The 15000-nt window shown below is 43.7% G+C and overlaps 2 protein-coding genes across 3 annotated transcripts in view; one reads left to right on the top strand and one right to left on the bottom strand.

The window, feature by feature from the left end:
• stard5 (StAR related lipid transfer domain containing 5) overlaps positions 1–3867 on the top strand; it is a 6653-nt gene extending 2786 nt beyond the window's left edge. Inside the window, exons 4-6 of the mRNA XM_066647668.1 lie at positions 325–442; positions 806–899; positions 1179–3867. Of these exons, the coding sequence (XP_066503765.1) occupies positions 325–442; positions 806–899; positions 1179–1323 (357 nt within the window). The 3' untranslated portion in view covers positions 1324–3867. The remainder of the gene's footprint in view (positions 1–324; positions 443–805; positions 900–1178) is intronic.
• Positions 3868–3972: 105 nt separating this feature from the next.
• On the bottom strand, positions 3973–14283 carry il16 (interleukin 16). 2 transcript variants are annotated; one of them, XM_066648278.1, is made up of 9 exons: positions 14275–14283; positions 13501–13970; positions 12184–12283; positions 10558–11872; positions 9918–10101; positions 7016–7117; positions 6349–6598; positions 5506–5637; positions 3973–5139 (listed from the first exon to the last, which is right to left on the bottom strand). In XM_066648278.1, exons 1-9 carry the CDS (start codon positions 14279–14281, stop codon positions 4973–4975), a joined length of 2727 nt encoding a protein of 908 aa, XP_066504375.1. In that variant the 5' UTR covers positions 14282–14283; the 3' UTR covers positions 3973–4972. The 2 variants fall into 2 exon arrangements, with proteins under 2 accessions (XP_066504375.1, XP_066504376.1); XM_066648279.1 differs by having other exon boundaries at positions 5506–5634.
• Between the last annotated feature and the right edge of the window lie 717 nt (positions 14284–15000).

Raw genomic sequence — 15000 nt, 5'->3', positions numbered from 1 at the left:
AGAGAGAACAGTGTTTCCCTACAATTGTAGACGTCCCATTTAAAGTGTGATAACCCTCTCTGTTAATGAGCAGATATGTTCTGGGTTCTGTCCCTTTAATGAAGATGGGAACCATGGCAAGGGTTTATTGTCTACGCCACTGGGCAGTGTTTTACAGAAGAATGCCGCACCGTTCATTTAATCATTTAAAGACACCTCGGCTGTAGCTGTGATTTGAGGAAAGCAGTGGTGTTTCCAGTCCGTTTGGTTTGAGCCGATCTCGGGCCCCAGGTGTTTCCGTCGGTGCGTAATGGTGTGTAATGGTCATGTCCTTCATTCCCTCAGCACGTCACAGTGTGCAGAACTGTCACGCCGTCTGCTGCGATGGGCATCATTTCACCTCGAGACTTTGTGGACGTTATCTTAGTGAAGCAGTATGAAGACGGCACAGTTACATCCAACGGTGTGTGGAGCAGTTTCCTTCTCTTTGCACCTGTACACTTTCTGAATACACGATATCTTTTACCTGTGACACTGGAGCCTCGTGCCAGTCTTCCACACTCACGCACGTGCGTGTGACACGTCTCAGGGTGTCGTACAGGGAGAACAACTCACTGCACTTTGAGTAAAGATAAAAAAAAAAAGGACATGAACCAGAAAGGCACCACAACTATCTCTTACTGAATCTGACTGTTTACAAATGTTCATCACTCAGCCCTAGTTTCAGTGTTTTGTTTATTGTGTGGTCGTTGTTAAATGTGTTCTCCAGTCTGCATCAGCCCAGAGTACACCTCACAAATACAATCCACTGTCTGTGTCTCTGTAGCCACTAACGTGAGCCATCCAGCCTGTCCTACTCAGCCGGGCTTCGTGCGCGGGTTCAATCATCCGTGCGGCTGCTTCTGTGCTCCGGTTCCTGGGTAAGTTTCCAGAGGAACAGGAATCCTGGAAAGAACTGCACTAAATGCCAGTGTCCCCTAAGCTGTAATTCCGGTAGCGGACGTTAGGTGGCAGCAGATTTGTGATTCTCTTTTTTAAACTGGACATTTTAGCTGTGTATTATTTTGAAAAACATTTGACAAATCAGGCTGCCCTTTAAAATCGAGGTGTTACGATTGTTTAATGTTTAAGAGATAATCTGGAGATCGTGTGTGAGATGATGATGATGATGATGATGTGTGTCTCCTGTTGTTTCTCAGGGACGCAGGTAAAACGCAGCTGATCAGCTTCTTCCAGACGGATCTGGGCGGTCTGCTTCCGCGCTCGGTCGTGGATTCCTTCTTTCCCGCCAGTATGACCGAGTTTTACAGCAACCTCGCTAAAGCCGTCCGAGCTCTGAAATAACACGGATGCGCTTCCTCTCTCAGAGCAGTGTCCCGTCCGAGCACCGCGTTCCCTGTTTGTGTTACAGCACTCCTCTCTTCCGTTCTGTTTGTTTTTACGTGTTTTACATGATTTTAGAGAAAGGTACAGATCCAAAACATCCTCAGGTTTCAGATGAAAGCTGTTTATTCTTAAGCCTTTTATGAGCATCATTCCTCACCTGGAGTTACTGCCTGGAGCCAAGTGTTTGCAGTTATCTGACGTCCCAGCAGCTCTTCAGAAATAAGGAGTGGTGGTCTTTGTAAGGAGTTTGAGTCTGGACTTTGGAACAGCTCTGGTACTGTTACGTGATTAGTTCTGGTAGCTGCCCTCATCCCAGACGTTCAGTGGTGACCCATCGCTCCACAGAGCATCGGTTCTGGGGTGGGCTTTATACTCCACTTGTTATACACTAAGATTTGCATCTGCAAAGTGTGGGACGTGCAGTGTTTCCTCATTCGTTTGAGGAGAAGTGGTTGCAGCCCCAAACAGAAGCCGGAGCAGGAGGCCTGTTAAAGGTTCTGTATCTAACTCTGTTCTACAGGAAGCTGCTACAGTCACACAGTGAATTTCAGACCTCCAACGTGCATCTATTGTTTTGTTTACATCTGTTTTTCCACTGCGTTTGTCTGTCCTCAGGGTTAAAGTATGTAAAAACCGCAGAATCACAGTCAGAAGTAAAGTGTTATAATGATGTATGCCACTGGAGGCGTTGTAGGCATTTTACACACTGCAGTGTTTCCACTCACTGTTTACTAGAGGTGGGCGATACCGGGAGTTTTGGTATCGATCCGATACCAAGTAAATACAGGGTCAGTATCGGCGATATTGATACCGATACCAATACCAGCGTTTGTATCGATATTATTGATATTTGGATCGATCCGCCCACTTCTACTGTTTACACACCACAGGCCGCTGTGAGCGCCACCGCTTGCTTTACTTCTTTATTATTCTCTTTTAAATTCTGCTTCATTTTTATTCTTGGTTACTTCATTCTTTATTTCTCCTGTTCTCTTTCTTTTTCACGTTCTTTTCTTTCTTACGCACCGTTTCTATCAGGAAATGTAGTGTCACACGTGGCTCTGACAGGAGAGACGCGTACGGAAACGCTGCCGAGTCGGTGAGCGTTTGTAGCTGATAGAACACAGCCTCTGTTAATATCTCCACGTCGGAGGAAACGAGCTGTGGTCCTTCTTTAATTCGAGAGAAAACTAAACATAGACAACTCTCGGTTCGAATATGACTTTAGTAAATGTTAAAAAACAAAAACAAAATGATGGTAGTGGCCTGTGGAGAAAGAGTGGGGCTTGGTTTAGATCTGAACTGTGGTGGAGTCGTACTTTTAAACTGCCGTTACACGTTAAGAGCCGAGGGAAAGGAAGCAGCGGCCTTGGTGTGGATTTAAAGCTTGAATCTTTTGATGTTGCACAGTGACAAAGGGACCGTGTCTGTACTGAACACTTAGTGAAACACTGACTGGACACGTGTCTACGCCACTTCTACAGGAATAACGTCCACCTCAGGTCGCGTTTACAGTGAAGTCACGGGGATGGAAACTATTTTATTTATGTAGGAGTTACGTATGCGCTGGAGTTAGGTCATTTTAATGTGTGTGTGTGTGTGTGATGTCATGTCCTACCTGTTATTGCATTTAAGAGCATGAGGTGTGTGTTTTGTCGGCGGTGAAGTGACTGTCATTAACTGCATGTTCACGGCCTGTTCGTTATGCAATTATTATATTTTTACTTATTTCTTTAAACTGAAAGATCAAAGCATTAAGGCCATTTAAATGATGTCATACATGCTGTTTACGTCAGTGGCACGTCTGAAAAAATGAACATCAGCACCGTTCCTCCGTTTATAATAAAGAACACTATTCATGGCAGTGGGGTGGTCTTAATGTTTTGGCTTCATCTGTATATAGTTGCCTTGTAACTGGCCCTAGACTCATTGTATTAGGAATCAAAGCACAGGAGGCGGTGGTAGTTCAGTTTTCACAAGTTTGGGCTCAAAACCTTCAGTTTTGTGAAACCGAATACCTTTTAAATAATTATAAATATTACAAAGATGTATCTCGGTGTTTTAGTAAAATAGGGCTCCTCCAAACGCACCAGCGCAGAGGGTTTGGGCTCTGAAGCCATCTTTGGTGGACTTTGAGCAGTAGGGGGCGCTGCAGCATTCACATATTTGCAGTAGTCAAACCAGGACGGCTCTTATTTTAACTTGGTACATCAACAAAACGGGAGCAGGAGTATCCTCACTTCTGCACGGGGCTGTAAACGTCCTGTAGGTGCCCCATTCGTGCTAGAGCGCCCCCTAGGGCTGCCCCCTCGGTGCTGTAAACCCTTTCAATGTGACGTTTGGCTCTGTTGTTGTTTTAATGTTTAGGCTCATTGTCTGAACCCTGTAAAGTGTTAACAGTTCTTCTGCTGGAGACATTGCCTTTAACTTCCTGCGCTGTCATAGAAACATATCACTGCCCTTTTCAGATGTCTGTATTCACTCCAGCAGCGTCCAATAAAAGACCACGACCTTGATCTTTGGTGTCTCTTGGCTTGTTTGCATTCATCATTTTTAATGCATTAGAACTTTGATTTGTAAACAACAAGTGCATCAACAAAAGACGGTGCATAGACTTTATTGGGGGTTTTTTTTGGCAGAAAAAAAAATATAACAACGTTTCACATCCAAACTGTGGCCTTTTATATATTAACAATGTTCTCTGTACAACAAAAGAGAAATAAGCAACATCCAGTTGATAAACTCTAGACCTGAACTCCAATCACAAAAAATAAATAAAATTTATCAATTAATTTGTTTAATTTTGGTCTGAAATGATTGCATCTGAGATACAACCTGCCACTTTTTAAAAACTAATTTATTAAAGCTGTTCTTAGATGTGAAACTACCTGCGTGACGAGGTCCTGGATGGTACTCTGGTTTGAAACAATACAAATACATTTGCATCTTCTCTATGTACAGGGTTCGTGCAAATCTCCGTCTCAAAAACGACAAACTCGAGTTCGGTCACGTTCCCTTCAATCTCTGACTGTGTGTACAACAGTACAAAGGTAGTATTTATGAACAGTGCCTCCCCCCAAACACACTGCATAGAAACTTCCTTCTGAAACACTGCGGATGTGTTTATATTCTGCATCATTTTTGAAAAAACTAATAATAGAATGAAACGTGTGAAAGCTGTGTGACGCTTGTGTAGCTGGACAAATGGCTGCAAAAGTGTGTAAAAAATAAAAGAGACGTGATTCAGTTGTTAGGAACCGTCCTGAATTAGCTCTAACCCACACGGTGTGAGGTGATGTTAGTTGTGTGTTTATGTTGTGGGTAGAAGAGTGTTTTTAAGTTCCAGTATCGGACACCACTTTTAACACATCTCATTTTAAGCTTATAAAGATAATAAAGAAAAGACACTGGTACCAGTGCTGACCAAATGAAACGCTGAAGCCGGATCAAGACCGACTTGGGGCTTGAGTTATCCTGCTGTTGCATGTTTTGTCTGTGTTCTCACCCGCTGTAAACATTTTTTGGATGAAAGCTGCTGTAAAATGTATTGTGTGTTAGAGTCTCTACTGAGTCTGAGTCTGGTGCGTTCTTTCTCCGGACGATGGAGTTAGCTCTGTTCTTCTTTCTTCCTCCTGATGACGATGGTGAACGGACCCTCAGGAAGACCCTTGATGATCGTCCAGGCCTCGAAGCGTGCGAGACCCTGCAGGACTGAGCCCTGGATCTGCAGCACCTCATCACCAACCTGCAGGCCCTTCTGTTCAGCTGTACTGCCTATTAACACACACACACACACAAGCTTCAATGCTAACATTTCACTGTAGGACAAAGCTGTAATAACACTGTCCTGTGCAAAGACGTCAAATTACACATACATTTTTTGGAGTGAAATAAGCTTAAAAACCTCAAAACGCTGCAGGAACCAACTAAACTGCTTTTTCCTGGGGAAGTAGTGCACTGATTATATTTTAGAATCATTCCCTGTGTGATGAAGTTATCAAATAAACACTATCCAGTAGGGGGCGCAGTGTCTGTAGATGTTGTCTAGTGTTCATCAGCAAGAGCCACAAAGGGGTCTCTGATAAAGTGGCTTAAGCTTTCTTAACTAAAACAAACTGATCTGAGTTCATTGCCTCTTACCTGTGAAGATTCTGCTGATGACCAGTGGTTTGTCTCCATGAATGGAGCCTTTTCCTCCTTCCAGGCTGAAACCCACTCCTCCTGCATTCTTCTCCAACTCCAGGGTCAGGGCCTCACCGCCCTCATCTGCTGCTGATAAAAAGGGATTGTAAAGCACTGGCCATACATTCAACAGAATCTACACACAATCCTTAACTTTGGGTGTAGTTTAAACGTGATAGTAGTTAAATAACAAATGTAGATGACAAACAAAGCCATTCGGAAGGGTTCGATGGTATGTTCTTTGTTCTAGGGGAAACCTAGAACTCTGGGGAATTCTGAAAACTGAATGCCTCTAAAAGCTTCAAAAAGTTTGGGCTCAAAACTGGTCATCGGAACCGTTATCTTTGAGCAGGTGGAGGTTAACCACTTCTTGCAGATGTGATACTGTCCGTGCTGGTGAACCAGAAGTAGCCCACACATTAGAAATGCTCATTTGGCCACATGTCACAACACAGACCTGGACATCTCCAGGCAAAGACGTCAGTGTTGGACGTGGCCCAAAACTGTTCTGATGACTGATGTAGCTCTGATTTGTTGTTTATGAGGCAACTGAGTGGGAGTGGGTCAGGAAAATGGGGGACATGAGCCAATCCAAAGTCTTCTGTGATATATTGTGGTATTATTTAATAACTTTAGTAGTTGTGGAAAGTAAATAAAAGTGATACTTGTGTTAGATATAGCTCCATTTGGTTCTAACCAACACCTCTGCAGAGTTTTTCATTTTTCTACAAAGAACCCTTTCACATTGAGTGGTTTAATGTCTTGAACCATCGAAACCGTGTGGGAGTATCGTCTTTGCACCTGTGAAGCTGACTTCTGTGCCACTGCTGAGGCTGGAGTCATTGGCGTTATTTCCTCTGCCCTCTCCTCCCTCTTTACTCTTACACACCACCACCACGGCCTGTTTCAGGTCTCGAGCTTGACGGAGGGCTGCCGTGGCATCGCTGTGCTTCACGTTCTTCAGCGTTTGACCGTTGATAGACAGCACCTCGTCCCCTTTCTCGATGGTGCCTTCCTGAGCAGCTAGGCCTTGGGGAAAGACCTTGTGAACCTGCCGTTTCACAGTGAGTAAGCAGAGATAGATATTGACACAAACATGGCATGAAACAACGGATACCAGCCCAAGGTCAAAGCTGCTTTGGAATATTCATTGTAATATAAGCACTGCTTAGATATGGCATTGAAATGGGATCAAAACACAGCTCAGCTAAAAGTCTGCCAAGAGTTATCCCATCTCTGATTGGATTACAGCCCTGAAATAGCCAGTGGAACTGATTTCAGAAACTAATCCAATCCAGGGTTGGGGAAAACCATTCGTGAATGTTTCAAAATGGCGTATCAGTGCCTATTAAGACCACAGTTAGCTTCCAGTTGGTATCAGACACACACGAAATAACCCTGTGGTGGGCTAAGAGAGGATTACCCGTGCTGTGGTGGATGCTAACATGGATGTAGATGTTGTACTCACTGTAGTCGCTTTGTTCTCCAGATCGATGCCTCCAGCGATACTGAAACCCAAGCCAGCTCCTTCCTCCTTGTGCAGAATCACTACATGGATGTCTTCCAGTTGCTGATGGACGAGATTAATGATAATTCCATCAGCGAGAGAGAGAGAGGCTTTCTGGTAAAGCCTGAGCCCATTGAACATACGCTAAGGTGATTCACCAACTACAAACCGGATTCCAAAGAAGTTGGGACACTAAACAAATTGTGAATAAAAACTGAATGCAATGATGTGGAGGCGCCAACATCTAATATTTTATTCAGAATAGAACACAAATCACAGATCAAAGGTTTAAACTGAGAGAATGTATCATTTTAAGGGAAAAAATGTGTTGTTTCAAAATTTCATGGCGTCAACAAATCCCAAAAAAGTTGGGACAAGGCCATTTTTTACCACTGTGTGGCATCCCCCCTTCTTCTTACAACACTCAACAGACGTCTGGGGACAGAGGAGACCAGTTTCTCAAGTTCAGAAATAGGAATGCTCTCCCATTCATGTCTAATACATTCATCTGACCACAGAACAGTCTTCCATTTTGCCACACTCCATTTTAAAAGACCCCTGGCCCAGTGCAAACATCTGAGCTTGTGGAGTATGCTTAGAAATGGCTTCCTCTTTGCACTGTAGAGTTTCAGCTGGCGACGGCGGACGGCACGGTGGATTGTGTTCACTGACAATGCTTTCTGGAAGCATTCCTGAGCCCATTCTGTTATTTCCTTGACAGTGGCGTTCCTGTTTGAGGTGCAGTGACGTTTAAGGGCCCGGAGATCACGAGCATCCAGTAGAGTTTTACGGCCTTGACCCTTACGAATCGTTTGATGATGTTATGCACGGTCGATGATGAGAACTTAAAAGTCTTTGCTATTTTACACTGGGTAACACCATTCTGGTATCGCTGCACTATCTTTCTGCGCAACAATGGTGGAATTGGTGATCCTCTTACCATCTTGGCTTCAGAGAGACACTGACACTCTGAGAAGCTCTTTTTATACCCAATCATGTTGTCAATTGACCTAATTAGTGTTAATTGGTCTTCCAGCTGTTCGTTATATTCTCAATTTCCTTTTTTGGGATTTGTTGACACTGAAATTTTGAATCAACATATTTTTCCTTTAAAATGTTACATTTACTCAGATTAAACTTTTGATCTGTCATCTATGTTCTATTACGAATAAAATATTGACATTTGCCATCTCCACATCATTGCATTCAGTTTTTAGTTACAATTTGTTTAGTGTCCCACCTTTTTTGGAATCCAGTTTGTACACCAGAAATTTGGATTGAATCCATTTACCACAGTGGTTGATATAAATGTGCTGGAGAATAATTAGCATTCATGAAGTGATCCTGAGTTTATTGCTGTGTAAATAACAGCTGCCTTCCTTGATGGTTTCCAGATGGGGGTGGTGTGTAAGCTTCGCTAACTCGGTTATTGCGCATCTGGGAGACTAATGGCTAACCCTAGATACAGCTGTCCACTTTGCAAGCCCTTATCAGCCTCTCGTCCTTCTGCCTTCCACACTAATGGGAAATATTCCACCTATGAATCACACATCCTGTTAATTTCTCTACTAATAACTGATGCTATTTCCAGGCATTTAGCTCCGCTCAGCTTTTTCTTCACGCTATCAGGACAGGAACCTTTCTGAAATGCCTCAGTCTCGGACGGAAGTCATGAATTCTGCTGGTGCTACATAGGTAATAGATCTCAGAAGAGCTACAAAGAGGGTGTTGACGTATACTATCAACAGAAGCAAAGGCTCTGCAGATGTTCTGCAAAGTGCTGAGCCAAGTGCTCCTCTGAGAGAAGAGAGAGAAAGCCATCAAAGTGTGGAAGCTGCACTTTGATTACCTAACACGCTGGACGAGGGGGCTGGGAAATGATACACTACCAGAGGCATAGGCTTAAAAGCTTGATGGTGTATGTCTCCTCTGCTTCTAGGGGATTTTGATGTGATGGCAGCTATGCTACGAGCTCTGGAATACCAGCTAATGGTCCCACCAGCCCTTTTTCCTGCAGGCCCTAATGCATCTCTGTCTCTGCAGCCTCCTGCACCAAGCAAGATAACGGTACACAATGTAGGTCTCAGTGTGCAGAAAACTCAGTCTGAAGTGGATGTTTTCATAGTGTTTCTGCTAATGGGTTGTATCGTGTGTTCTCATTACGTCGGGACCTGTTTGCTGATCATAAAGAGGCATTAAACTAGCATTAAAAATGTAATTTGTCTTGTTAGATGTTCTGGAGTGTAACACAGTATCCCTCTGGTTGTGTATTTTGTCCACATTATCGCTGCATTACCAGGCATGAATTTGTCAAAGGCATGGGGAGTCCTCCCCAGAAATTCAAAATCCGCACTGATTAGCATAGCATTAGCATTAGAAGAGGGATTTCCTACTCTTTTAAACAGTAAATCTCACTCTAGAGATAATGCTACAGTAGTAGGTATGTTTACATTTACATTGTAGTAGACAGTCGTTTCTGTAGTAAACACAGTTTCTCATGGTTTAGCCTCATTTTTGTCACTGAGTAATGAGTAAAAAAGTGTAAAAATGTATGGTTCTAAAATAACAACTCTATCAGCACAGTTTAATAAAGTATAATAATCTGTTTTTCACAAGGGGTCTAATATAAATAACATGGTAATGTAGTACCGACACTAGGAGGCTTTATGCCCCTCTGACTGACTACTGGCAACGAGCGAGATGATTTTAATCTCTTGCGCAACTGCTCCGTGGCAACTCTCATCATATTATTTTTATGTAATGCATTTCTCTTGTAGATTCTACGAGCTGTGTGTTCACTACTGAAGACGTTTCTCCACTTTGAATTAATTGCAAAGTTTTGGATAAGCCTCTGTGTACTTACCTTGAGGGTGTCCTCATCCAGGTCCTTGACCTCCTGGATCATTCGCTGGATCTCTTGAGGAGGCAGAGCTGAGATCACAGACTGGGCACACACTGCAGAGGGAGTGGTGAGGGGTCGTTCAGGTCCACTGTCATCTCTCTCACACTCTCCTCTCTCAATGGTGCGCTCTCTCAGCTCAGCCAGGCTGTGAGCCAAACCACAAGCAGAGATTTCGTAAGCCTCTGGTCCTAGCTACTGATCTGTGACTTGTTTTAAATATCTACATACAGCTTCTACCTTCACTTATTAATAAGTATTCCTCTAAAGAGTGCATTATTATCATGTACATCAAAGGTAAATTTGCCTTGCCTCAGTGTATTGAGAGTGTGGCTGAAGCCTACATGTGCTTATCTGAAACAGGAACTACAGATCAGTTGGGGTTTTTTTTATCAGCTAAAGGCAGCCAAGCTTCATTTCCGCTTTTGCTGTCACATCAAAGAATTTGAAATGTTTATCTGTTCTCTTGCACATAAGATGAAGGAAGCCAGAGTGTAGTCTGAGCATCTAGTTTTATGGTTAAACTTCAAGGTACAAGTGTTTCTGATCTTACAAATGCAGAGTTTCCACATGTTTTTGCCAGTACTTGATAAGGAAGGCATACCTTACAGAGAAGCCCTTTTCATTGCTGTCTGCTGCCAGGGAAAGCGGAGTCATCTCCTCTTCCTCTGTGGGGTTAGGATCTGGAGATCCAGATGGGGCATTCAAGGGGTTTCCGAGCCTCGTGCATGGTGACTGAGGAAGGGACTGCATGGAACGCATCAAGGCATGGGACACCTGGTTGCTGAAGGACAGGATGATCTCAAGGAAAGCACCTTCCAAACCGTTTTGGTTGTAGGCGTCTGCGGAAGAGCTGGTGCTCAAGGGTAGACTCCTTGTTCTTAGGCTTGTAGAGTGACTTGCTTGACCTTCTGAGGAAGAGCACTTTTCTGAAGGAGGGTCTTTGGAGCTGCTGGACCTTCTGGGGCTGTGCCCAATGGAAGGCAAGTCTTCCTGAAGAGGACTTGCTTCTTCCGTTTCCTCGGAATTAGAAGGCACACCTTCCTCAGGTTGACTTGCTTCCTCCTTTTCCTCAGAATTGGACGGCGAATCTTCCTGGGGTGGACTTGCTTCTTCCTTTTCCTCAGAAGTAGAGGGAATCTCTTCTGGGGCACTTGTGGAAGTCTCTGGTTCAGAGAGCCTTTCATCCACAGTTGGCTCAGGTGTCTGGGGAATGGCTTCTGATTTTTCAGAGCTTGCTTGCTCTACTTTGGAAGATTTCTCAGAGGTGCCAGATGGTTCAGAAGAGTCTGGTTGAGCAGGTTTATCATTGTCCTTGGCGCTAAAGACAGCGGTTCTGCTTTTCCTTGCATTATTTGGGTCTTCAGGCTGTGCCTTCTCGACCCTTCCTAGACTTCTCTCAGTCAAAGAAATGGATGTGGATGGAGCTGGTCTTCTGCTCGTCCTTTCTGGGCTATCTACGTTAGAGAACGTCTCAAATGAGCTGATCTTTTGCTTGATTGATTGATTCCCTCCTGATGAAGTGGCTCTCAGACTAACGCCAAATGTCCTTCCAGCATCTTGGCTCCTGCTCTCTGAATGTTTAAAAGCCTCAGCTGGAGATTTCCCGTACTTGATGCTTCTGAGGCTCTGCCGTACCCAGGCTGGCTTTGGAGCCACTGGGGGACCCTGTTTAGCACCAGAGGATTCCTCTGCTTTTGAGTTTGGGGTGGAATCTGTGGCTTCTAAAGATGTGCCGTTCATTTCGTTATTCCCATTGTGGTCACTCATGGTTTTCAAGTGATAAGTGTGTTTCTCCGGTGTTTGTGTTAGCTTCACCCAGGGGTCAGTTTGCGGATCCGGGCCTAACTCCACACAGCCCTGGCGTCTCAGGCCGAGCCTTTTACTGGGATTGTTCACTTGGCTGGAAGTCTCAGTGTCTGAAACATGATACAATCATAAAGTAAATTTCAATTAGCGACTCCTGTATGGTACGAGAGTGGGAAAAAGTGTCCACTGCATGCAACAGTGAAGGCCTCATTTCATGTTTATGGAAATCTAACATCCTCATTATGCTCTGAAGTGTTTTCTCGTACGGAAACTGCTGTTAGTTACATGAGTTCAGGTTTTTAATCAGTTTCAATCTTCAAAATCTGACACCAAAGCAATATCAGTCATTGAAATAAGGTAATCATTTATATTGTGATATTTAATGACCTAATAACATGCAAATGGCAAATTTTTACCCTACCTCGGTGTTGTCTTCCTGCTCTGGGTGTGTATTCAGCTTCACCAGCAGCAGCAGGTTCTGAGAGTGCTGTTTTAGTTCCTTCTGAACGCTCGTCCGCTTCCTGTCACACGCAAACAGGAAGCAGTTGTGTGATCTTGTCATTTCATACACAGCATTTACCAAGGTGTAGAAACAGCTCTTGCCAACGTTGTGACATGCACCACTGATGCAAACACCAACACTGCAACCACACACTGTTCAAAGGCATGCACCATGCTTAGCTCCCCTACCAACACCAGAGTATCAGCACAAAGGGAAAGATGAAAAATCTAGAGGAATGTGAAATGCTTCACCAATCAACATGCAGCAGAATCATTCATCTGGAAAGAGGAAGCATTCAAATCCCACATACGTTTTTAAACAGAAGCCTTGAGATCTTTCTCAAAGCTTTGTACAGGCTGCAGAAAAACTAGAAGTGGTGGAGAGATCAAAGTGAGACATTAGGTGAGGGGTGAGTTATTAGCTTTGGTGGTAAACTTAATGCTGGTCAGTATAAAAATAACTGGCCCACCTTTAGTGTTGAATACTGAACCCATGCAAACACAGTGCAAATACATCCCCAGGTATTCGTGAATACCTCTGTCCCGAGAAAAAAAAAAACGTATCCCCATTTTGTTGGATGTTTAGTCTTTCACACCATGTGACAAACTGATGATGAATGGACCAATAGAAATGCTCCAAAATTACTTGCAATAAAATTATTTTGCATTGACTTTCATTGAAAGTTATGAAGGTGCTTTTGTTTCAGTGATACAAAACAATATTTTGGAGATACGTGTTTTTTTGAACAGTAATGTTATATACGTCATCTCTAATACTATAAACAGACCTAATAGGCATTGGTAATTTATGGACTGTAAATATGCTGTAATATGTAAATATGTAGGTTTTTAAAGTGCATTCTAAACACTGATCAAGATCTGAGAACTAACATTAAATAAAAACGCCCCCTTCCACTGCGCTACCATTTATGGGCAATTCACTTGCCTCGATCCTTGCCACATCCTCCTCTTTTGATGGTATTAGGCAACTGCAGAAGTGCACCACAGAAAAGCAACACAAACATCCCACCCTGAACCACTGCTTGATGTTTAACATATTTAATAATTAATGTTTCATAATTTGACAGCAGCTGACTTTGTGTTACGGCAGGTTAATACCCAGGAAGCCTGTGCTGTGTTGTCTGAATTATTTGCGGTGTTAATTTTAGCCCGAGTGGATTATATTCAGCTGAGCTAGTAGTAGACATTATGAAGACTCTGAAAGTGAAAGCTGTACCTGGCAGTATCTTTGTGAAGGCAGATGGTCTTCCTCCTTCTCTGGAGAAGCTCGACTGGAGCTGCTTGAATCGGTTAATGCCTCTTCACTGGTGACATCCTGCCTCCTGCAATACCTTCGCGGAAGAGACCGTGGCCTGGCTTTAAAGCACCTGGGCCTGCCCACAGTCACGTCTAATGACAGCCGACCCACTGGAGAGTTGAAAGGGATGTGGTATTCGTCATCCGCGAACGACACTGGAGACGATCTGCCATTCACCGGAAGGTCGCAGTTGGTTGTCATGGAGGTCTCCATGCTGTGGACCCTGGTGATGTGCTCTTGGTGAGGGTAGGGCAAGGTGTTGCTGCTGATCGGCGCACACCGCTGGTTGTAGGCTCCCTCGCTGCAGGACCTCGTCATGGGTTTCTGGACTCGTCTGCAGGCCACTTGGCTTTGTCTGCCGTGTGAACAGGAGTCCGGTCGTCTCAGGCCTGGGATGAACAGTAACAGTAATAGATCAGTCTCTGAAACTTTTCCCAGGGCAAATGCAGTTCACCAACCAAGACATGATGGGTGTCAGTAGTTTTCTTTCATTTTGCCTTAGCCACTTGAGCAATGGAAGTCTCTGCAGACGTTCCAAAACACCATGTCTAAATAATCACGCTCATACTTTACATACACAGATCCCCTCTGAGTTTCAGCAGCTGCTTCAGAGCGTCACATTTTATGGAGATTTTACACCACGTGCAACACTTGCATTCCCTCTTTAATCATCTACTATCAACATTCTCATACCGTCCATACTCCACTATTATTCAACCTCTTTATTTTAATTAACATTCTCATACGTCCATACTCCACTGACTCCGGTCTCTCTTCAGTTTGCTGTTCTCTACGCCTGGGCAATGGCCTCATTCAGCTGCTGTTCAGAAACCTGAGCACAGACAAATACATGTGAGATTATCTCTTAAAACAAGCCACTGGAGTTCATCTGAACGACGGTGTAGTCCCTGGGCAGGAGAATGAATCAAATCTTTGTTCTTTACTCTTATTTCTTTGTGCATTAAAGACTTAGACACAGCTGTTACCCAAGGACCCAAGATAAAGTACAGGAAAGTAAATAAATAAGAAAAATACATATCAAAGAACATCCACATAAAGCAAATGCGAAAAAGAAAAAAGATAAAGCATTTTGTAAAACATCCGTGCATAATTTATCACAGATATTTTGTCTGTTCAGTCTTACTTTAGATTACATTTATTGTTACACTTATATAGCACCTTTCTAGAAACCCAACACCATTCAACATTCAATCCACACACACACACACACACACACACTGGCAAGAAGCAGCAGCCAAACTCGCACAGCGTGCTCTCAGCCATTCACCTGGACGACTGCATCGGGCACTAGGGTTTCACCCAGGACAGAGCGCCAATCCATATCTGGGCTCACACACATTCACTCATTCACTCCCACACATACACAAATTCATTCTTTCATTCATTCATTAATAAATC

This window comes from Hoplias malabaricus, chromosome 16 (assembly GCF_029633855.1).
Source record: "Hoplias malabaricus isolate fHopMal1 chromosome 16, fHopMal1.hap1, whole genome shotgun sequence".
In the NCBI taxonomy this organism is placed as follows: Eukaryota; Metazoa; Chordata; class Actinopteri; order Characiformes; family Erythrinidae; genus Hoplias; species Hoplias malabaricus.
This window is presented reverse-complemented; position numbering and strand designations above follow the sequence as displayed.